The sequence below is a fragment of the Amblyomma americanum genome, chromosome 6 (assembly GCF_052857255.1).
Source record: "Amblyomma americanum isolate KBUSLIRL-KWMA chromosome 6, ASM5285725v1, whole genome shotgun sequence".
NCBI lineage: Eukaryota > Metazoa > Arthropoda > Arachnida > Ixodida > Ixodidae > Amblyomma > Amblyomma americanum.
This window is the reverse complement of record NC_135502.1, coordinates 87,989,604-88,014,539: the sequence shown is the minus strand read 5'-3', so window position 1 is coordinate 88,014,539 and position 24,936 is coordinate 87,989,604. Positions and strand designations below refer to the sequence as shown.

Genomic DNA, 24,936 nt, shown 5'->3' with positions numbered 1-24,936 from the left:
GATGGTAAAGCACGCTGCTCTATGAATATTGTCCAGCAAGAATTTTTAATGCGTTTTGTAGAAGCTAGTTATCTTTAGTCAAATTTTGAATTTCAGCGTGTCATTTTCTGCCGTACTGCGATGCCCGGAAAGCAGAAAGGATCCCTCTCAGGCTGTCGACCTTTGTTCTTGTCTCTTCTCTTTCAAGAGCATAAAGTTATTGACTGATTGAAATTTTTACTGTATAGTTCCTCACGTTCCTACTATTCTTCAAAAACAAACATACGTTTTGAGAACACCATCACCGCACTGTTGCAGTTACCGGCCCTCTTCTGAGCAAACTGCTAACCGCTATTGATGCTAGCGCATTATTATTCGTTAACGCCCCGGAGAAATCCGAAGCTCGCGTTAGCCTTTGATGGCATGGGCAAATACTGACTTAACCATTTCCTTTAGGCTCAAGCGATTATGTGATTATTCCGCGCTAGTATGTGACATCGGGCCTCATTGAGCCCCATGTTATCTTCCTAAATTCTCCTTCCTATCATTAAAACGGGCCTGCATAAAACGGTAAATGAATACACAGCACGGCGAAAAGCTGCTACGAAGATCGTACTATGAAGACGAACTTTTGTGTCTCCCACAGCGCATGGTCCACCGTATCATTCGTTGCACCTGTCATTAGTAGTGGGGACTGTGTTCTACTACAACACTGTAGCACTAGTCGGAGGCATTCATTTTGTGGCTGCCAGCGCAGGTTCTTCATGTTCATGACAGTAGCCGAGCGGGCAGCATAGTAATCGACAAAGGCAGCGCTGGGTGACATGCCCCCAACATTGCGCGGGTGCAAGCCAGGGCTGCTAGCCTTCCGCCCAGTAGGAGACGGCACTTCTGGATGCTGCCTATTCGCCACACGCTTCCACAAGTAGCCGAAAAATCTCCAAAAAGCTCACACCTTCTTTCTACAAGAGCAATGTTGTCCTGTCCATGCTGCCTGCTCGGCTACTGACATGCATACGAAGAAAGTGTGCTGGCAACCCCGAATTGAACGCCTCTGACAAGGGCTACCGTATGGTGATAGAACACAGTCCCCACAACTAACGACAGTCACCAAAATCGATACTGTGGATCATGCGCCGTGGGACATAGATAAATTCAAATCATATGATACGGTCCTCGTACTTTTACAAAGCTGGCAGCAACAACATTATTTGCACTGCAGTAAGCCCCTTATTTGTGAGTGAGTACAACCACTTCTCCGTGCTAAAAAAACCACCCACCTCCGAACAGTTTGTGGGAGATGCCGGTGCGCCAGTCCGTGCCCAGGACAATGACGTGGCAGCGAAAGGTCAAGTTCCGGTAAGACAGCCAGTCGCGAACTTGGAAGACGCGCTGCAGTCGAACGTCGTAGGTAGAGTTGGCCGCTACCCGGACACTGTCGAAGGGCATCGTGTTAAGGTACACCCCGGTTTGATCATTGTACACGTCGCACGCTGGCGAAGGCTTGGGGAACATCCCTCTGCAGTCCAGCTCCACGGCTTCTGTGCACGAGACGCGGTCAGAGAAGGTCGTCCAGCTGCCTTCCTTGCAAGAGTCGGCAGCGTAAGGGCGGAGAGGGACTTTGGTGAGAATAGCTACAAAATGCACGCTCTTATTTCTAAACAGTCCATACCAAGGCCTAGCAATATAATATATATTAGGGCGCTAATATTTTTTTCAAGGGCATTGCATTGTTCCCCCTTCGTTCAACACAGAGGTGCTGAGTTCTAGTTTGAAATTTGCAGGAGGGTCTATGAATTAACAATAAAAATCACCTACCGGAGAGAAGGGGCAGAGTAAAGAGGAATGGGAAGTCTACAATCACTGGCACGGATAAAAACTGAAAAACTTACATGCAGTCTATGCTCACGCGCGTTTACCACTTGGCTCAGCTTTTTTTTTATTATTTGACTTTTTCTTTGCATCAAGGTGCTCAAAAAAGGCTGCACGAAAATATATACGCTTTTTTTAGCAAAAAGGTCACAAATTTTGAGGCCTATTTAGTCGCTGAGGGTAGGTACCGACCTCCAGTCATAAGCACGATCGTTGCAGCATATACCAGGGCAAGTCATGGATTCTACTAGTGCAGTCTTCGAATCGGTCTGCACTAGGTATTTAGGGCGGCGTTCTACTGTCTTGCTTCTTCGACCTTAGACGCGCGTTCGGCCGCCTTCGTTCACGTGCGCCCACATAATACTACTGCTTCCAATCAATAATTTTTGAGCTCCGCCCTGAAACTCAGGATTCTTTAGGATCTCTAAGATGTTTCCCAGTTCGTTCATCGTCCATGCCCTCAAATGGTTGCAGTAGCAAAGAAACCGACTACTTTTAAGCTGAAAATGACTCTACAAACATTAAAAGTAGCCTTTTATAATGATTATGACGATGATGATGATGATGATGATGATGATGGTGATTAATTTCTTTGCCTTCAGTTTGTTAGATCGGTAGTCTTCGCCTCATCGGCTTTTGCGCACTGACGATCAACGCCCTTAAACCATCACCATCTGTTATTTCGGCATTCAGTACGGTCTAGGGTCTTTTTTTTTCAAGCGATGTTTATTGCCTCAGGGCATAAAGGTTATGAAATCTTCAGCGTCAGTTTTATTCAGTGGGGAAATGTGATCTTTGCCGAGTTTAGAACTAGTCAGAAGCTAATAATTACGGAGTCAAATGGAAAGGAGCGCTGACTCTTCAAAGCAGCGCCCATAAAATGCCCTTCTCCCCCCCCCCCCCCTCTCCCCCCGAATTCTTCTCCCGACTACTGCTGGCTGCGGCAAATTGGCTTCGTAGCGACAGTGACAGGTGGAGCATGCACTGTATCGCGTATAGACTGTAGAAAAAGTTTCCAGTGGCTCTAATCGCGGCACCGAGGAGGTGGCAGCGATAAGGAGTAATCATATACAAATGCATCATCGACCATTTGCGCCAGCAGTATGATTCCCGCGGGGCGGGCATCACAGCGACTACCAGACACAGCCCTTATCGGTTGCGCTGGCGCAAATCGCACAGCCAGCGCCTGCGTCTCTGCCCCGTCACCTTTTAAGCGACAGCACACACGGCTAAATTATTCGTTTGTTTGCAGGAGGAACGTTTGAGAGCACTGCGGCACTGCCATTGCGGCGCGATAGCGGGCATGTCAGGTGGTATTTTTTTATTTCGCGGGCATTTGCAGTGAGAGGAAAGAAGTACTACGTAAAAGATGAATAACTAGAAACTGTTCAGTCCAACAATTTGCGGGCCGTTCTACAACTTTTCTATTAGAAATTTTTCCTAAGTTCGTTGCTTGCGAAGTTGCTTATATAATCTCGGCTATATGTGCAATTAAGCAGAATACGAAAGTCTGTGTGACTTGCTCCATACGATAGCCAGAAACATGCATTTGGTCGCGTCGTCTTAGAGTCCCTAGGCATATTTTTAAACCCTGGCTAAAGGTAGCTCAGACACCACGTACATTTTTATTCTTAATTTTTAGCTCGTATTTAGCTTCCAATCACAAATGGAAGAGGCGAAAATTATGCATATTACGTTGAGATATACCTCACGAACGTACTCGGGAACTCATTAAGCTAAACTGGACATGACATCCAACACAAAATTTGAGCACGAATGATACCGGAACACAGTAGAAAGGTCTCAGAGTACAAAACCGATTCAAGGCTTCATTTGTCTTTCTCCGTCAGCCTCTTGCGCATGCAGCCAATTAGAAAACTAGCTTCCCATAACCTGGGCCACATAATTGGCGCATGAATGGCAGTTCTCCAACCAGTACGGAACGCCTGATTAGCCTACACTCACTGACCTTCTCGGCGAGAGGTGTCGAAATTCGCTGGTTCAATTCGGCGCAGTCACAATAGTTAGCCACGTGCAAAATATGCACCTGAACGAATGTGCTTCTCTCATCACGCATGGCAGTTGTACACTACTAAACTGCTGCTTGAGCTGTGCCATGGTCGAAAATAATATTGGTGTTAGTGCAAAGATCACTATGCTTTCCGATTTCACTGATAAGTCCTCGTGCTTTTTTTTTCACTATGTTCCGGTCTACTGGAATGCGAGGAAGACGCTGTGCTATCGAATTGAGCGCACGCAGCGACACGTACAATCACTCACCGACGATAACGGTGAGGAAGAAGTCGTTTTCGGAAGCACCGGCGTCCGTCTCCACCCTGCACGTGTAGTTTCCCTGCATGGCCATGTCGGCGCTGAGGATGGTGATGAAGGAGGGAGAGCGGTTGCTCAGGTCGACTCGCTTGTCGAACAGGTTTCGCGCCAGCGGCCGGCGCCCCTTGCGCCACACGTACACCTCGGCGCCGTCCTTGAACCAGAGCACGCGGCGGAGGTCCTCGGTGGGAGACAGCATGAAGAAGCAGAGCAGCGTGGCCCCTTCCCCTTGCAGCACGTACTGCGTCTTGTTGCTGTCGGACAGGAGGCGTACCTCGGTGACCACCACACCCAGCACGCCTGCATATCATCATCACCTCCATCACAATCATCACCATCACGCGGATCGCACCGGCTGCAGGACAAACGCCCATCCTCACACTACCCATTAATTCCTCCCCCGCGCTAGTGTCTTCTTATTACACCAATAAACATCTTAGTCTCATATCTTCACCTGAACGTAGGTAACCCACTTTTACCGTCTGTGTTTTCCTTCCTTTGGAGTCCAGCCTATTACCCCAAGAGGCCATCGGCCATCTCTTCGCTGCATTGCACTCCCACCCATGTTGACAGCTTCCATTGTCATGCCATTAATCTCTTCTTGAGTCCTAATTCACGTTTCTATCTCTCTGCATATTAAGCTGTACCCTCTTATTTTCTTTCCATAACAGAGTGGGCTATCGCTAATTGAGTTTCGAGGCATTTCTTTCGCCTGCAAGTTTCGTTTTCATAGGCGAGTTCTGGCGTGTGCAGACTGCGCCCAAGGAATGATTGTGCCCGAATGCGTGTGTATTTGCACTTCGCAATAGTTAACGAGTGGAAACAATTAAACTCGATTAGAGGTATGTTATTCACGCTTTTGAGATACTGAGCTAAATTTTTTCGTAGCTTACATATCCAAATAAAAATTTAAAATTGTTTCTATCACAGCGGATCAAACACTTCTCGATAACAAAGTACTGACTGCATTGACAAATTATGTATGTACGTTATGTTAGTCTCTTACACATGTAACGAGCATTTGCCGGTCATAAAGTTTTACGTAAAACGTGCGGCTGGAGCAGGGGTGAGTCAGTTATCACGGCAACTGTCCATAGCACTGATATGGCGTGGAATCGAAGTTACGATATAAACTTCAACAGCTACTGACACAGAAATGTTGGCTTCACCGGCTTAGTTCAGAACCTCTTACATATCTCAATAGTGCCATGACAACGAAGACCGGATAAGAGAAGCAGTGGTAGGCAAAGGTTCTTTAGAAGATAAGAAGCTAAGACTACGCAATGATATTTAATTAGGAATTGGGCAAATGATTTTTTTTATTAACGATGCGTGGGCGTTGTAGCAAGTAAAACAGCTTTGAGATTTAGGCTACATTAATCTGCCGAAACAAAGAATTTTTTCATTGTGCCTTTCTCCCGTTCGCGACGAGAAGTGTCGTTGCGTAGCCTTGCAGCTCCATTACACTCCCCGGGGAACAAAGGATGGCGGCAGAACACCGCCCTTTTTTTTCATTCCTTCTCTTGATGTCTTCCAAATAGCGAGAAAAAGTGCTGCTAAAGATTCGTCGCGTTGAAAGCAGACAGAAAGCAACATAAACACAACCACAAAATAAAAAAACTACACCCACAGAATTTTTTGTATAGCTAAGGAAAAAAAAATTGGCCATTAGTATCACGCACAATAGCCAGTGTTGCAAATGGGTTGCAAGCCCCAAGGGTAGCGTTGGCCTGGCGGCCTGGGGCAAAGCTGGAAACATCCGAAGGTCCCGGCAAAGGATGAGTCGACTGGCAACAGAACAACTTGTTTATTCTGGCATCGCCAAAAGAGCAGCCGGTCAGGGCGACCACGTTACTCGAAGGAAGGAATCGAAGTCTCCCTTGGCGTCCGGGGCAGCTCCTTTTTATACCCTCGGAGTAGAGGGCAAGAAGGAACGGCTTGGGATGAGTCGCACGAGACGGCGACGCACAGACATGTACAGACGTGACGGGCGCGTCCGCCGGGCCGGCGCCGGTCAGACCTCCTCGCCTCCCAGTTGGGGAGCTCCTCTCCCCGGCTGCCGCGCTTTGACAAGCGTGGGCACCAACATGCACACACACACACACGCACACACGACGACACGTGGCATTGAAACCTGCCTGGACGCGCTTGGCGGGAGGCGTTACGGCAGCACTGAACGGGCCCAAAATGACCGCCACTTTGAACGAAGCCCCGGCGTCCGTTGCATCCGCGCCGGCTATACCGCGCGTCGTAGACGAAACGTAACAGACCGCCCCGCCGGGAGAAGGAGATCCCGATGGTCAGGGGACTGCATCCGCTGTCCATAGGGATGTCGCTCGAAGATGCTCGTAATCGAAACCGGTCGTCCCTCGACGTTGCTTGAGCGCAGCGCACAGAGAAGGCCTCGTTCTCAGGTTCAGGATCACACAGGACACTGCAAAGTCACTTCGGGAGAGTTGCCATTTTTGTGCTCGTTCCCAGCAAGCGTTAGAACTACGCCGAAACGCAACCGCTCAGTCAGCAAGCGCGAGACAACCCTCACTAAGCTCTGCCAGGCTCTTTCCCCTTTTATACTACTGCCTAGTTCCTTACAGTAGTCAAGCAGCACTCAGAACGCGTCCACAAATTGGAAAATTGCACTAGAAAGCACATAATCACTTTGAAACACTAAACAAAAGCAATATGTTAAAAATCCTGCCCCAGGAAGAAAACATCACTAACAAACAACTTTGAGGCGGATTCCCAAGTTAGGGGCTTCGACTTAAGCCATCGGCGTTACCGTTGAGACCCCCCTTTTTGTAACGAGCCTCAAAGGAATATTGTTGCAAAGCGAGGCTCCAGCGCAGGAGGCGGCCATTTTTGGGAGAGATGGTCTGCAGCCATTGGAGAGGGCAGTGATCCGTCTCAATGATAAACCTCGAGCCGGCTAGGTAGCATGACAATTTCTGAACGGCCCACACGAGCGAGACACGCACACTCTTTCTCGGTGGCGCTGTACGCCTGCTCACGACAGGTCAGCTTACGACTAGCATACAGGACGGGGTGTTCCACTTCTCCATTGTCCCTTTGGCACAGTACAACGCCCATGCCTCGCTCACTAGCATCGCACTGAACAACGAACCCTTTTGTGTAGTCTGACGATCGTAGCACAGGCTGGCTTGTTAGGGCGCTCTTTAAGGCGCTAAAAGCTCTTTCTTTTGTCTCGCTCCAGACGACTGTTTGGGGCTCTGTTTTTCTTAGAGCATCCGTCAGGGGAGCCGCGATATCGGAGTAAGGAATCGAAGTCTCCCCTTGGCGTCCGGGGCAGCTCCTTTTTATACCCTCGGAGTCGAGGGCAAGAAGGAACGGCTTGGGATGAGGCGCCCGATACGGCGACGCTCTGACATGTTCAGACGTGACGTGCGCGTCCGCCGGGCCGGCGCCGGTCAGACCTCCTCGGCCTCCAGTTGGGGAGCTCCTCTCCCCGGCTGCCGCGCTTTGACAAGCGTGGGCACCAACATGCACACCACACACACACGCACACACGACGACACGTGGCATGAAACCTGCCTGGACGCCGCTTGGCGGGAGGCGTTACGGCAGCACTGAACGGGCCCAAAATGACCGCCACTTTGAACGAAGCCCCGGCGTCCGTTGCATCCGCGCCGGCTATACCGCTCGTCGTAGACGAAAACGTAACCACCAGCCTCTTAGCCTTTGTTATAGACGAAAGAGTGCCGCTTAGACGCACTGGTTTCTTTTCCATATTTTTTCCCTTTGCTGCGACAAAAGCAAATATTTTGGCACTGCTGCTAGAGCTCGTTACAAAAGAAGCTGTCTTTGTTGAAGACGTTTATATTTTAATCCGCTTTTTCTACAGTCCCATATTTCTGTAATTGGTGCTTTTGTGTACCGGATAAGGAATAGAACGATTCAACAATTGTCGCAGGTTTTGTCATCTGGTTGCGAGAATCAATAATCTTGGTGCCACGACAAAGCGAATGAATATGTGCTCTCTAGCGCGCCTGGCCTTAATGCCTTTTATTTCGACTCCAGAGCAGTGCAGGTGCCATTAACTTTGTAAGTGGAGGAGGAGGAGAGACTTTAATGAAACCGGAGAATTCTGCCTGATTGTTGGCCTGGCATGCTACTCCAGGTTGTAAGAGTGAACTACTGTCGGCAAATAGGATTCGTACATTTTTCGCCCTGGGGGAAATTGGTGCAGGTGGAAGGCAAAAGCCTATACGGAAAGCTGTCGGATTGTTCTGTTGAAGTCAATTTAATTGAAAGCAATAAACACGTGAGCCGATTGTCGCGCCGTCTGAGTATTCATCCGGGTAACGTTAAGAAACTTAAAAGTATGGTCAAGGATTGTCAGAACATAAGAATGCGTTAGTCGCTTTCATTTCATGCAGGCCGAAACTTTTCAAAACAGACTCAGTAGTAACATGAGCGGTATGATGCGCGGGACTTAATTGAATACCACAGGTGTAAATTAGCTTCTTTACTAATGGCCCAATAAGGATATCCAAGCTTCCTTTCAGTTTTCAAGGTTCGTAGACACATTTTCCTGAAATTTCTGTACTGTAGCCACATCGTAACCTTTTTAAATCCTTGAGGCAGTGCTATAGGTAGTAAAAACTGTGGTTTAAATTGCACCAGCTAAAAAATGTCCAGAGTAGATGCGCGAAATTCACATTTTAGCTCATTAATTGAAATAGGCTGCAAGTACCGGGTGGTTCACCTAAGATATTCTGAAATTTATTTATTTTTTTAGTGAGAAGAAAGCTTTCTTCGACATAGTATTGTCAGTGGTGTAGCGTATCAGAATACAGTTAGGATGTGCTGACTAGTAGGCTGGTTAACTAAAATTGAATACTTAAATTCTTAACTAATAACACTAGGCTCCTTATTTATTGAGAGGCGCGTAGCGCGTAGCGCCATTTCCTTTCCCCCCAAAACTAATTTTTATTTTCGTGCGATGCCGGCAGACGCTTTCCCGCTTGACCAAAAATCAAGGTCAAAGTCGAGATAGTTGGTGTAACAGCCGCTGGTGTCGCTGCTTTAGCTGACGCCCATAATTTATCGAAGGAGAATAGACCGGTTTCTGCAATAGCTTCACTTGAGCGAAGAGAGTGGGAAAGGGCAGAGAAAAAGGTTCCTAGTGGCACGTCAACAGGACCAGATGGTATTCCGATTATGTTTATAAAGATGCTAGGACCAAAATCCAAGCAAAAATTAATACAGGTAGTGAATAAAATGATCGTGGATGGAAAGTCCCCGATGAATGGCGATTAAGTAGAATGAACATGATATATAAGGGAAAGGGGGACAAAGCTGACGTAAGTACCGTCCCATAACAATGACATCTGTGGTGTACAGAGTGGTGATGCAGATTATAAAGGACAGATTGCAGGCTTGGGTGGAGAACGAGGGGGTGCTGGGGGAGCTACAAAATGGGTTCCGGAAACAAAGGAGGTTGGAGGACAATCTGTTTTCATTGACGCAGTGTATAGAGATTGCTGAAAAGGAACACAGCCCCCTATGGCTAGCATTTCTGGATATTATCGAGCCTATGACAGTGTTATTAAGGAGTATTTGTGGGACATACTGGGCACATTGGATGTGGAAGTTGGAGTAATTAATCTTTTAAAAGATATATATAAAGGTACCAGAGTGCTTATAAAATGAAAAAAAAACGTATCAGAGCCGGTAGAGATACAGCCGGGGGCTTAGGCAAGGATGTCCTCTGTCTCCTTTGTTGTTCATGTTGTACCAGCAAGGGTTGGAGACCAGCAAGGGTTGGAGACCAAGCTAGAGAGGAGGAGCAGACTATGCTTCAACCTTTCTTTTTTCAAGCAAGGATAATTGAATAAAAATTCATTGCCGGGTCTAACATACGCCGATGATATAGTGCTAATGGCTGACAACAAGGAATATATACAGAAGTTGATAGACATATGTGTTACAGAGGGAGACAGATTAGGTTTTAAGTTTAGTAAGAAAAAATCTGCAGTCATGATATTTAATGATGAGGTCGGCGAGCATAGAATACAGGAGTTCATGCTAGAAGTAGAGGATGAGTACAAGTATCTTGGGGTGTGGATAAATAACGGTGTTGAGTATCTGAAAGAGCATGGAAAATATGTAATGAATAAAGTTAGTAGGAATGCAGCTTTCGTGAAAAATAGAATTACAATAGGTATGAAGTGGTAAGAGGGATCTGGAAAGGGGTAATGGTTTTTAGCCTGACTTTCGGTAATGCGGTGCTGTGCTTGAGATCAGACGTTCAAGCAAGGTTAGAAATTAAAGAACGTGGCGTAAGGAGGCTATCTTTGGGAGCACATGGCAATACACCAAATCAGGGGGTACAGGGTGATATGGGATGGGCGTCGTTCGAGATCAGAGAAGCTAGCAGCAAGATAGGATTTGAGGAGCGATTAAGAAAAATGGGGGAAAAGCAGTGGGCTAGGAAAGTTTTCAGGTACCTGTATATAAGGAATGTTGATACGAATGGAGAAAGCGAACTAGAAAATTGACAAGCAAGTATCTGGACAGCAGTAGCGGGCAAATCAGCAATTATCAGTTAAGAAAAATTTGAAGAAACACAGAGAGATCTGCGGAAAACAGGGATGCTGACGAAATCAGCACTGGGAACATACAAGATTTTTCAGCAGGAAATTGCCAAAGAAAATATCTATGATAATTGTAGGGGAAGCTCTTCGTTGTTTGAGGCCAGGACGGGAGTTTTGCGGACTAAGACATATAGTCAGGTACCACGAGATAGACACGTTGTGCGTTGCGTGCGGAGAGGAGGAGGAAACGGCTGAACACTGGATACTTTTCTGTAAAGGGCTTCACCCTACAGTGGAAAGCAGCGGGGCTGATTTATCCAAGGCATTGGGGTTTAAGGACAGTGAAGGGAAAGTAGATTTTAGGCGAGTAGAATTAACCAAGCGAAGGGTATCTGATTGGCGGCTAAAACCATGAGAAGAGTAAAATTTCATGTCATGGCTTGGTGGCTTGCGCCACCGCCCGATTTAAAGGGCTCAGCCGTATCCACCCATCCATTTGTCCGCCCGTCCGTCTGTCCGCCCATCCATCCATCCACCCGCCCATCCATCCATCCATCCATCCATCCATCCATCCATCCATCCATCCATCCATCCATCCATCCATCCGTCCGTCCGTCCGTCCGTCCGTCCGTCCGTCCATCCATTCATCCATCCATCCATCCATCCACCCATCCATCCATCCATTTTCATGCGTCGAACCGGACTACCACCAGTTATGCTCATGGTTTGACCTCTAGCTATATGCAAGGTCAAACTTGCGGCCCCACTGACAGCTCGAAAAGCTGGTGTAGTGAAGGTTTTCGCTTCAAAAGAAACAGCGTGTTGCATTTTGTGGCATGATGTGTGTTATTTAATGTCCCGTATATGCTAAAAGAGAGACACTACCGTGAAGGCTTCCATACTAGTTCCCACCAACTGGGCATATCGCGGACATCACACACGCGCGGACATGATCCAACACTTGGGTGTTTTTTTTCATTTCGCCTCTATGAAAGTGCGGTAGCGTTCACCTGTACCATTTAATAAAAGCTTTATTTCAATGAATGCAGTGCAGTTTTACTGGTTACCAAAAATGACACTATTTTCAGTGGAGACTAAAAATACGAACTGCAGGACCACTAAAATGCAGAGAAGCGACGTCCTGCACTCGTAGTTCACTGCGGCTACAGTGGACGTGAACGACGTTGCAGTCAGAAGTTTCAAAATAGATAGTTAATTAAAAAAAATTCTAGCTGCATATCACTCGTCACAGGTTTCTACTCGGGAACGGAACACTTAACAAGCTAGCCACTCATCTCACCGTAAAAAGAAACCAATTGAGTGCTAGTAAGCAAGCAATGAATACAAAACAACCTCATGTTATCGTCCAAATACACTGCTTGCTCGGCACTTTAAATTTTTCCGACCAACTTATAATTGCCGTGGAGTAATCATTAAAGTCACGCAGCCTGCGCCACATCTTGAGGTTAGCGGCCAGAATCCTAGGCCAGAGAAAGTTGGATAGGAAAAGTCACATAATTTGAACTCTGGCGCACGAAGCCGTCCCCGGCAACGAAGCGGCCCACGAGCTGGCTCGAGATCTCTACCGCCGAGCTGCTACAGGGCCCCTCGATGACCGAGGGAGCGGAGAGCGCATGCTAAAATATGGGGAGACCACGCAGCATGATAGATTGGAGCGCAGACTGGTGCCCCCGCCAGACCAGAAATTGGACAACAGACAAGCAGTCACGTGGAGGCGACTGCAAACTTTTACGTTAATGCGAACCACATGTTACCCGAGGCCAGGAGCGATAAATGCAATCTTTGTGGCGCGAGAGGGACCCTCGACCACATAATATGGGAATGCCCGTACTCTCTCGGGGGGGGGGGGGGGCGTGCGTGCGTGCGTGCGTGCGCGCGCGCGCACACACATGCACACACACACACACGCGCGCGCGCGCGCGCGCGCACACACGCGCACACGGACACGCACACGCGCACACGCACACGCACACACGCACGCACACACACACACACACACGCACACGCACACGCACACGCACACACACACAGTGTCCCCTCCCCCTGAGCTCCAGCTCCTGCTCGTCCTGCTGAAGAGGCTGCTGGGACTCAAGGCCTCCCAGCCTGCGTCTGAGGTGGCGGCACCCGCTCCCTGACCTGCGTGTCAGGGGGTGGGTAGATCACCTTATTCGTTAGACAGTAAAGTTTAGTCTATCTGTAAGAACATGTAGGCCAATCTGGATGGCTTACCATAATATACCTGTCCACTTTATAGCCAAATAAAGAAAACAACACAAAAATACGAGCAACCCCGATAGCCTTTCTGGAGTGTTCGTGACAGTAATGTGTACAGCTCTGGCTCATGCTTCGCGGCAATTTCCTCCTGCTGAAAAGACGCTTCACCCATTATTCCTTCCTTCTCATTCTGTGGTGCCGTGCCACTCAACGCACGGTTTACGACCTGTTGGTCGTGAGAGGGACACACACTTGACCGCCTTAGCGAGCGACTCGAAGGGCTGCGCAAGAAAATAGCTGCGCCACAGTTTTATGAGCCTTTTACCCCCCCCCCCCCTCCCCCCATCCCTGTAGAGGACTGGCTGCAGTACTTGTGTCTAGAGCACCATTTCGAGCTTTCCGGATCCAAGAATTCCCTGCTTTGTGCAGTGTAGAGGCTTCGAGCAGGCGTCTACACCATTACAGGTGCGACTGATATAAAAAGGGGGCTCTCAGTTGGAATCTGGAAACCGAATATATTTTGGAGTTTAATTCAGAAGTACAACTGAAGAAACGATTTGTCACGAGGAAAACTTTATGAAAATATATTACGCACCTCACCCTCAGACGGAGCGAAACAGCCACCGCGGTGGCTAAGTGGTTATTGTGGTCGGCTGCTCACCCGTAAGACGCGGGTGCTGACCCGGCCGCGGCGGTCGAATTTCGATTGAGGCGAATTTCTAGAGGCCTGTGTACTGTGCGATGTCAGTGCACGTTAAAGAACCCCAGGTGGTCGAAATTTCCCGAGTCCTTCACTGTGGCGTTCCTTACAGCCCGAGTCGGTTTGGGACGATAAACCCCCATACACCATAAACCGAATTGACTGTTAGGCTTCGTGCTAATAAAGTCTTCCCTTTCAGTTTAGTTTGATCTGCATGTGTTTCGCAAAAAAATTTAACTTGTCGCTTGAAGTTTGTTTATGAGCTAAAGAGGTGGCCGTTCTAGGCATTTTTTTTCTTTCTTTACACATTTAGCTTTGTATGCAATCACAAGGAAAGCTCGTGCTGCGAGCTGGGAAATGCTACTGAAAAAAACTTGCGTTCGTTGTGGCTGCTTTGCGGTCACATGCGCTGTCCATATAAGGTGGCCAAAGCAGCCGGCCACAAATTTGCAAAGCACAAAATGTTGGGTTGGTGAGTGAATAGCTAAATTCCTTACAATACTTTTTTCTCCCAAATGAAATATGGTGTGATAAAAACAATGTTACTGCCGGTGCATAAAAACACGATGCATATATAAAACAAAATTTGGTGGAAACAAAGGCGTTTATAAATAGCGCCGTCATTTGTGCTACCTCTAATGTTAAATCTGAGCCAGGCAAGTTCATAAATTGAATGTTAGGGGGAGTCATGTCCAACATAGTTAAGTAGTAGTAGTAATAACTTTAATCATAGAAATATATGGGTGCGTCTCGGTGTAGAGACACTCTTCACATCTTTTGAAGTGGTCTGTGGCTCTTGCGGCAGGGTTGGAGCCCCTAGTCCGGGGCCCCACTGTTACGTTTCGCCTACAACGCGCGGTATAGCCGGCGCGGATGCAACGGACGCCGGGGCTTCGTTCAAAGTGGCGGTCATTTTGGGCCCGTTCATCGCTGCCGCAACGCCTCCCGCCAAGCGCGTCCAGGCAGGTTTCAGTGCCACGTGTCGTCGTGCGTGCGTGTGTGTGTGTGTGCATGTTGGTGCCCACGCTTGTCAAAGCGCGGCAGCCGGGGAGAGGAGCTCCCCAACTGGGAGACGAGGAGGTCTGACCGGCGCCGGCCCGGCGGGCGCGCACGTCACGTCAGAACATGTTCAAGCGTCTCCGCATCGGACGCCTCTTCCCAAGCCGTTCCTTCTTGCCCTCGACTCCGTGGGTATAAAGGGAGCTGCCCCGGACGCCGACGAGAGACTCCGATTTCTTCTTTCGAGTAACGTGGTCGCCCTGACCGGCTGCTCTTTTGCGATGCCAGAATAAACTAGTTGTTCTGTTGCCAGTCGACTCATCCTTTGCCGGGACCTTCGGATGTTTCCAGCTTTGCCCCAGGCCGCCAGGCCAACGCTACCCTTGGGGCTTGCAACCCTTTTGCAACAACTGGTGCCAGCGGTGAGATCCCGACAACGGAGGCCAGCAGCGAAGATATGCGGTCAACTGTATGCCGAGCAGCACAACGACCATCCGGGAGCAGTGCAACGAGCCCTGTGTGATGACTGGTTGCCTGCAGCGGAACGACTGCGCTGAATTCTTGGCTGCGAGGTTTGGTGAGTGCGGGACTTTCTTCTTCTGAGTTTTGCCAGGCTTTTGTTAGTGTCAGAAACAGAGCTGGTAATTGTGTTGTCGTTGCTGCCGGGTTAGTTTGCGGCAAGACAATAGTAGGCAGTAGAGAAAGCAGCATTCGGAGCAGCCATGGATTTGAAGTCGTTGCGCAAACCGAAATTGCTGGAGCTTGTAAGAGAGTTGGGTCTGGATGTCTCAGACAAACTCAGAAAACCAGAACTGCTAAGGGCTATTCTTGAGTTGGAGGCTGAGGATGACGAGCTGTCGGAATGCCTTGAGACAATTGAGGAGAGGGAGCAAAAAGACGAGCGCGAACGTAAAGAACAAAAAGAGAAAGACGAGCGCGAACGTAAAGAACAAAAAGAAAAAGAGAAAGACGAGCGCGAACGTAAAGAGCAAAAAGAGGAGCGCGAACGTAAAGAGCAAAAAGAGAAAGAAGAGCGCGACCACGCTTTAGAAATGAAGCGTCTCGAGGTAGAGATGGAACGCGCTCGTAATGGAAGTCAGGCACACGGTGCAGGAGAACGGGTATCGTTCAAAATGACTGACCTGATGCGGCCGTTTAAGCTTGGAGAGGACATTGGTTTGTTCCTGGTTAACTTTGAGCGAACGTGCGAGAAGCAGGGGTTCTCTCGGGAAACGTGGCCACAGCGCTTGCTCACTTTGTTACCCGGCGAGGCGGCCGACGTAGTCGCTCGCTTGAAGAGAGAGGAGGCAGAGGATTTCGACCAAGTGAAATCGAGTCTGCTAAAAAAGTACAGGCTGTCAGCGGAGGCGTTCCGTCGGAAGTTTCGGGAAAACGAAAAAGGCAGAAGTGAGTCATATACAGAGTTTGCCTACAGGCTTATGTCAAACATGCAGGAGTGGCTCAAAGAAGAGAAAGCGTTTGGTGACCACGAGAAAATTCTGCAGTGTTTCGGGCTGGAACAGTTTTATAGTCGGTTACCTGAGAACGTGCGGTACTGGGTCTTGGATAGGCCAGACGTTAGTACAGTGGCTAAAGCCGCCGAGCTAGCCGAGGAGTTTGTGACGCGTCGGGCTCGCGGAGCTAAGAACGGTCAAAAGGGTGAATTTGGCTCCAAGTCTGAGAGGCCGAAGTTCACACCCATGAGAGCATGGGGGGACACGCGTAGTGCGGATGCGAGTCAAAGCAGTCCGACCGAACGTAAGGAGACGGCGGCAGCCGAAGCCGAACGCAGAAAGCGGTTCGAGAGGAGGCAAGCGCGCGTGTGTTATACGTGCCAGAAGCCGGGACACTTACACTTACACTTACACTTACACTTACACTTACACTTACACTTACACTTACACTTACACTTACACTTACACTTACACTTACAATGAGCTGAGAGAAAATGAAGACTTCATGGCTGAAATTAACAAGATTGCCCGAAAATTGGAGCTCCTGATTTATCCGATAGCAACGTTGAACATGTGCATCGTTTGCCCCCCAGAAAGGACAGAATGCCTGTGGTGATTGTAAGGTTTTCCAACCGAGCCCTCAGGCGCAAATAGTTCGAAGCACGCAAGTGCGCCCAAGAAAAGTTGACCAACATCAGCTTCTATGAATACTTCACAGCAATGAACAGGCGATTGCTATGGCTGGCGAAGATAAGGGCAAAGGAAAATGACTACAAATTCGTGTGGACTTCTGAGGGTAAAGTGTTTGTAAGAAAACAAGCAAAAGCAAGTGCTATCAGGATTGCAACCGAAAATGACCTGCGCAAAATTGTTTAGATCAGTGACGACAGGTATTTTGATTTCAAAAAATCAAGATGGCGTACCACACGACAACTTCGTTCGATGATCTGGTGAAAAGTAACAAGTGTTTTCTTGAAAAGGGGCTTTCTTTTTTTCATTTAAATACACAGAGTCTGAGGAACAAACAAGATGACGTCGGTACATACCTCTCACAACTACAGTGTTCCTTTGATTTCTTGGCTTTTTCAGAAACATGGTTCTCAAGTGTCACTGATGTTACGAATTTTTCCGGGTACAGTCACGTTTCAGTTTATCGTGAGCAAAAACGTGGTGGAGGGGTGTCCCTATTTATCCGCGACTGTTTTCACTATGATACCATAGACGACTTTACTTGCATGTGTGACGACTTTGAAACTGTTGCCATCATGTGCAAAAACATTGCCATCGTATGCATTTACCGACCACCCCAGGGCACGCTGTCAATCTTTTTAAACTACATTGAATCACTCATGGATTTTGTCAATTCCCGGAAGAGGCATATAGTGATCATAGGTGATTTTAATATCGATCTTAACTCTAATAACCCTGCTGAAGTTCAACTTCTTGAAATTATGCTTCAAAATGGTTGTGAGAACGTCATTGAACAGCCTACGAGAGTCACATCGAATACAAGTACGCTGATCGACTTATGTTTCACAGATTTTTCTAAGTCTGCTAGTTGCTCCGGTGTACTTTGTTCAGGATTCAGCGATCATCTACCAATTTTTGTAGCATTACCGATCGCCACGCGTACACAGTGCACAAATAATACTATCCGTATCATTAATGACGGCGGTAAAAAGACCTTTCTATCACTTGTTGAAAACGAACTGGGCGAACATATATAAGGTACCCGATCCATCTGTATCCTACGATATTTTTATGTCCGAATTACAAATTTGTTACGATGCTGCTTTCCCACTCACAACGATTGTTCGGCACAAGAAAGCAAGAATAGAATGCATTACGAATGACCTTTTCAAGCGCATAAAACGCAAGGATAAGACATTCCTCGAACTGATGATATAGTATTATATGCAGACGATAGGAATGTATTCTTCTCTGGAACAAATCTTAAAGAACTTGAAAACACTGCTAGCACGTGGCTATTAAATCTTAGTGTATGGCTAAACTTAAATATTCTTGAACTCAACGAGAAAAAAACTAAACTTATGCTTTTTTGTGCAAAAAACAAGCCAATTGATTACGATTTTAAGCTTCGTTACGGCTCTTGCTACCTTGAGCGTGTCAGCTCCCATTCCTTTCTAGGAGTTAAATTACATCACAGCCTAGGCTGGAGCGACCACATAGACCACACCCGTGTCAAGTTAGCGAGAGCTATTGGTATGCTTTCCCGGCTTCGAGATCGTATACCTTGCACGCTGAAAAGACAGTTTTATTTCTCTCTTATCCATTCTCGCATCAGTTATTGTCTTCTTATCTGGGGTACTTGTAACAAAGCTGACTTAGAAAAAATATCACCCTGCAGTCGCGTGCAGCTCGGTTTCTTTTACCTGCAGGAAACAACACAAATAGTTGCTCGGCAAATACACAGTCTCGAATGATCCCTGTGAAAACCATGTATGAACTCAAAATATGTGTGTTTATTTATAACGAAATAAAATCAAATTACATTATTTTTTCTAACACGTACCAAAATAGATCTACTGGTTACAGCTTGCGTCAGACTTCTGTTGTGGTAAATAGGCCTCGTACTAACTACGCAACACAATCAATTGAGCACCAAATCCTGTTGATGTGTAATTCTCATCCGTTTGTAATAGATGCAGCTAAAAATAGTTCCACGCCCAGGGGTTTTAAACGCATCTGTTCGTCTTTCTTTTTGTTTAACATTGTGTCCTAGACGACCAAATGCTTACTTCTGGTTCCGTTTGATGTAATATTATGTCGGTTCGAACAACCCTAATCTATTGCATTTCTGTATTATTTTTGTATGATTAAGTGTGTATTATTATTTTATTATCTGTATATATTTACAAGAACTGTTTATGATGCGTCTGTTGTGTAAGTGATGGCAAGGACAACCTTTTTTTGTTGTGTAATGCAATACCGCTCCTGCTGCTGTACCCAAGCGAGGACAAGACCCAGCCAGGAGGTTTAGCACCTCCTTTTGTCTTGCCTCGTGGGCAATACCTGTATGTTGCCCAAAGGAGAAATAAACAAAAAAAATTTCAATTTAACTTTCAATTTAACTTTCAATTTCAATTTAACTTTCAATTTCAATTTAACTTTCAATTTCAATTTAACTTTCAATTTCAATTTCAATTTCAATTTCAATTTAACTTTCAATTTCAATTTAACTGTCAATTTCAATTTAACTTCCAATTTCAATTTCAATTTAAATTTAAATTTCAATTTGAATTTCAATTACAAATACAATTACAATTTCAATTACAATTATAATTACGATTACAATTTCAATTTCAATTTCAATTACAATGAGCTGAGAGAAAATGAAGACTTCATGGCTGAAATTAACAAGATTGCCCGAAAATTGGAGCTCCCTGATTTATCCGATAGCAACGTTGAACATGTGCATCGCTTGCCCCCCAGAAAGGACAGAAGGCCTGTGGTGATTGTAAGGTTTTCCAACCGAGCCCTCAGGCGCAAATAGTTCGAAGCACCCAAGTGCGCCCAAGTAAAGTTGACCAACATCAGCTTCTATGAATACTTGACAGCAATGAACAGGCGATTGCTATGGCTGGCGAAGATAAGGGCAAAGGAAAATGACTACAAATTCGTGTGGACTTCTGAGGGTAAAGTGTTTGTAAGAAAACAAGCAAAAGCAAGTGCTATCAGGATTGAAACCGAAAATGACCTGAGCAAAATTGTTTAGATCAGTGACGACAGGTATTTTGATTTCAAAAAATCAAGATAGCGTACCACACGACAACTTCGTTCAATGATCTGGTGAAAAGTAACAAGTGTTTTCTTGAAAAGGGGCTTTCTTTTTTTCATTTAAATACACAGAGTCTGAGGAACAAACAAGATGACGTCGGTACATACCTCTCACAACTACAGTGTTCCTTTGATTTCTTGGCTTTTTCAGAAACATGGTTTTCAAGTGTCACTGATGTTACGAATTTTTCCGGGTACAGTCACGTTTCAGTTTATCGTGAGCAAAAACGTGGTGGAGGGGTGTCCCTATTTATCCGCGACTGTTTTCACTATGATACCATAGACGACTTTACTTCCATGTGTGACGACTTTGAAACTGTTGCCATCATGTGCAAAAACATTGCCATCGTATGCATTTACCGACCGCCCCAGGGCACGCTGTCAATCTTTTTAAACTACATTGAATCACTCATGGATTTTGTCAATTCCCGGAAGAGGCATATAGTGATCATAGGGGACTTTAATATCGATCTTAACTCTAATAACCCTGCTGAGGTTCAACTTCTTGAAATTATGCTTCAAAATGGTTGTGAGAATGTCATTGAACAGCCTACGAGAGTCACGTCGAATACAAGTACGCTGATCGACTTATGTTTCACAGATTTTCTAAGTCTGATAGTTGCTCCGGTGTACTTTGTTCAGGATTGAGCTATCATCTACCAATTTTTGTAGCATTACCGATCGCCACGCGTACACAGTGCACAAATAATACTATCCGTATCATCAATGACGGCGGTAAAAAGACCTGTCATTCACTTGTTGAAAACTTGAACTGGGCGAACATATATAAGGAACCCGATCCATCTGTATCCTACGATATTTTTATGTCCGAATTACAAATTTTTTACGATGCTGCTTTTCCACTCACAACAATTGTTCGGCACAAGAAAGCAAGAAAAGAATGCATTACGAATGACCTTTTCAAGCGCATAAAACACAAGAATAAGACATTCCTCAAACTGATGATATAGTATTATATGCAGACGATACGAATGTATTCTTCCCTGGAACAAATCTTAAAGAACTTGAAAACACTGCTAACACGTGGCTATTAAATCTTAGTGTATGGCTAAACTTAAATAGTCTTGAACTCAACGAGAAAAAACTAAATTTATGCTTTTTTGTGCAAAAAACAAGCCAATTGATTACGATTTTAAGCTTCGTTACGGCTCTTGCTACCTTGAGCGTGTCAGCTCCCATTCCTTTCTAGGAGTTAAATTCCATCACAGCCTAGGCTGGAGCGACCACATAGACCACACCCGTGTCAAGATAGCGAGAGCTATTGGTATGCTTTCCCGGCTTCGAGATCGTATACCTTGCTCGCTGAAAAGAGTTTTATTTCTCTCTTATCCATTCTCGCATCAGTTATTGTCTTCTTATCTGGGGTACTTGTAACAAAACTCACTTAGAAAAAATATCGGCCCTGCAGTCGCGTGCAGCTCGGTTTCTTTTACCTGCAGGAAACAACACAAATTGTTGCTCGGCAAATACACAGTCTCGAATGATCCCTGTGAAAACCATGTATGAACTCAAAATATGTGTGTTTATTTATAACGAAATAAAATCAAATTACATTAATTTTTCTAACACGTACCAAAATAGATCTACTGGTTACAGCTTGCGTCAGACTTCTGTTGTGGTAAATAGGCCTCGTACTAACTACGGAACACAATCAATTGAGCACCAAATCCTGTTGATGTGTAATTCTCATCCGTTTGTAATAGATGCAGCTAAAAATAGTTCCACGCCCAGGGGTTTTAAACGCATCTGTTCGTCTTTCTTTTTGTTTAACATTGTGTCCTAGACGACCAAATGCTTACTTCTGGTTCCGTTTGATGTAATATTATGTCGGTTCGAACAACCCTAATGTATTGCATTTCTGTATTATTTTTGTATGATTAAGCGTGTATTATTATTTTATTATCTGTATGTATTTACAAGAATTGTTTATGATGCGTCTGTTGTGTAAGTGATGGCAAGGACAACCTTTTTTTGTTGTGTAATGCAATACCGCTCCTACTGCTGTACCCAAGCGAGGACAAGACCCAGTCAGGAGGTTTAGCACCTCCTTTTGTCTTGCCTCGTGGGCAATACCTGTATGTTGCCCAAAGGAGAAATAAACAAAAAAATTTCAATTTAACTTTCAATTTACCTTTCAATTTCAATTTACTTTCAATTTCAATTTAACTTTCAATTTCAATTTAACTTTCAATGTCAATTTCACTTTCAATTTCAATTTAACTTTCAATTTCAATTTAACTTTCAATTTCAATTTAACTTTCAATTTCAATTTAACTTTCAATTTCAATTTAACATTCAATTTCAATTTAACATCCAATTTCAATTTAACTTCCAATTTCAATTTCAATTTCAATTTGAATTTCAATTACAATTACAATAATATTACAATTTCAATTACAATTATAATTACGATTACAATTTCAATTTCAATTACAATGAGCTGAGAGAAAATGAAGACTTCATGGCTGAAATTAACAAGATTGCCCGAAAATTGGAGCTCCCTGATTTATCCGATAGCAACGTTGAACATGTGCATCGTTTGCCCCCCAGAAAGGACAGAAGGCCTGTGGTGATTGTAAGGTTTTCCAACCGAGCCCTCAGGCGCAAATAGTTCGAAAACGCAAGTGCGCCCAAGAAAAGTCGACCAACATCAGCTTCTATGAATACTTGACAGCAATGAACAGGCGATTGCTCTGGCTGGCGAAGATAAAGGCAAAGGAAAATGACTACAAATTCGTGTGGACTTCTGAGGGTAAAGTGTTTGTAAGAAAACAAGCAAAAGCAAGTGCTATCAGGATTGAAACCGAAAATGACCTGAGCAAAATTGTTTAGATCAGTGACGACAGGTATTTTGATTTCAAAAAATCAAGATGGCGTACCACACGACAACTTCGTTCAATGATCTGGTGAAAAGCAACAAGTGTGTTTTTGAAAAGGGGCTTTCTTTTTTTCATTTAAATACACAGAGTCTGAGGAACAAACAAGATGACGTCGGTACATACCTCTCACAACTACAGTGTTCCTTTGATTTCTTGGCTTTTTCAGAAACATGGTTCTCAAGTGTCACTGATGTTACGAATTTTTCCGGGTAAAGTCACGTTTCAGTTTATCGTGAGCAAAAACGTGGTGGAGGGGTGTCCCTATTTATCCGCGACTGCTTTCACTATGATACCATAGACGACTTTACTTGCATGTGTGACGACTTTGAAACTGTTGCCATCATGTGCAAAAACATTGCCATCGTATGCATTTACCGACCACCACAGGGCACGCTGTCAATCTTTTTAAACTACATTGAATCACTCATGGATTTTGTCAATTCCCGGAAGAGGGATTTAGTGATCATAGGGGACTTTAATATCGATCTTAACTCTAATAACCCTGCTGAAGTTCAACTTCTTGAAATTATGCTTCAAAATGGTTGTGAGAACGTCATTGAACAGCCTACGAGAGTCACATCGAATACAAGTACGCTGATCGACTTATGTTTCACAGATTTTTCTAAGTCTGCTAGTTGCTCCGGTGTACTTTGTTCAGGATTGAGCGATCATCTAGCATTACCGATGGCCACGCGTACACAGTGCACAAATATTACTATCCGTATCATCAATGACGGCGGTAAAAAGACCTTTCATTCACTTGTTGAAAACTTGAACTGGGCGAACATATATAAGGAACCCGATCCATCTGTATCCTACGATATTTTTACACAAGGATAAGACATTCCTCAAACTGATGATATAGTATTATATGCAGACGATACGAATGTATTCTTCTCTGGAACAAATCTTAAAGAACTTGAAAAAACTGCTAACACGTGGCTATTAAATCTTAGTGTATGGCTAAATTTAAATAGTCTTGAACTCAACGAGAAAAAAACTAAATTTATGCTTTTTTGTGCAAAAAACAAGCCAATTGATTACGATTTTAAGCTTCGTTACGGCTCTTGCTACCTTGAGCGTGTCAGCTCCCATTCCTTTCTAGGAGTTAAATTCCATCACAGCCTAGGCTGGAGCGACCACATAGACCACACCCGTGTCAAGATAGCGAGAGCTATTGGTATGCTTTCCCGTCTTCGAGATCGTATACCTTGCTCGCTGAAAAGACAGTTTTATTTCTCTCTTATCCATTCTCGCATCAGTTATTGTCTTCTTATCTTGGGTACTTGTAACAAAACTCACTTAGAAAAAATAGCCCTGCAGTCGCGTGCAGCTCGGTTTCTTTTACCTGCAGGAAACAACACAAATTGTTGCTCGGCAAATACACAGTCTCGAATGATCCCTGTGAAAACCATGTATGAACTCAAAATATGTGTGTTTATTTATAACGAAATAAAATCAAATTACAATAAATCTTTTAACACATACCAAAATAGATCTACTGGTTGCAGCTTGCGTCAGACTTCTGTTGTGGTAAATAGGCCTCGTACTAACTACGGAACACAATCAATTGAGCACCAAATCCTGTTGATGTGTAATTCTCATCCGTTTGTAATAGATGCAGCTAAAAATAGTTCCACGCCCAGGGGTATTAAACGCATCTGTTCGTCTTTCTTTTTGTTTAACGTTGTGTCCTAGACGACCAAATGCTTACTTCTGGTTCCGTTTGATGTAATATTATGTCGGTTCGAACAACCCTAATGTATTGCATTTCTGTATTATTTTTGTATGATTTAGTGTGTATTATTATTTTATTATCTGTATATATTTACAAGAACTGTTTATGATGCGTCTGTTGTGTAAGTGATGGCAAGGACAACCTTTTTTTGTTGTGTAATGCAATACCGCTCCTGCTGCTGTACCCAAGCGAGGACAAGACCCAGTCAGGAGGTTTAGCACCTCCTCGTGGGCAATACCTGTATGTTGCCCAAAGGAGAAATAAACAAACAAAAATTTCAATTTAACTTTCAATTTCAATTTCAATTTAACTTTCAATTTAACTTTCAATTTAACTTTCAATTTAACTTTCAATTTAACTTTCAATTTAACTTTAA

The 24,936-nt window shown here is 45.0% G+C and overlaps 1 protein-coding gene across 1 annotated transcript in view; it reads right to left on the bottom strand.

The window, feature by feature from the left end:
- LOC144095367 (uncharacterized) overlaps positions 1-24,936 on the bottom strand; it is a 106,508-nt gene that overhangs the window by 1,512 nt on the left and 80,060 nt on the right. Inside the window, exons 2-3 of the mRNA XM_077629129.1 lie at positions 4,132-4,482; positions 1,260-1,598 (exon numbers count right to left, since the gene is read on the bottom strand). Coding sequence (XP_077485255.1) covers positions 1,260-1,598; positions 4,132-4,482 — 690 coding nt within the window. The remainder of the gene's footprint in view (positions 1-1,259; positions 1,599-4,131; positions 4,483-24,936) is intronic.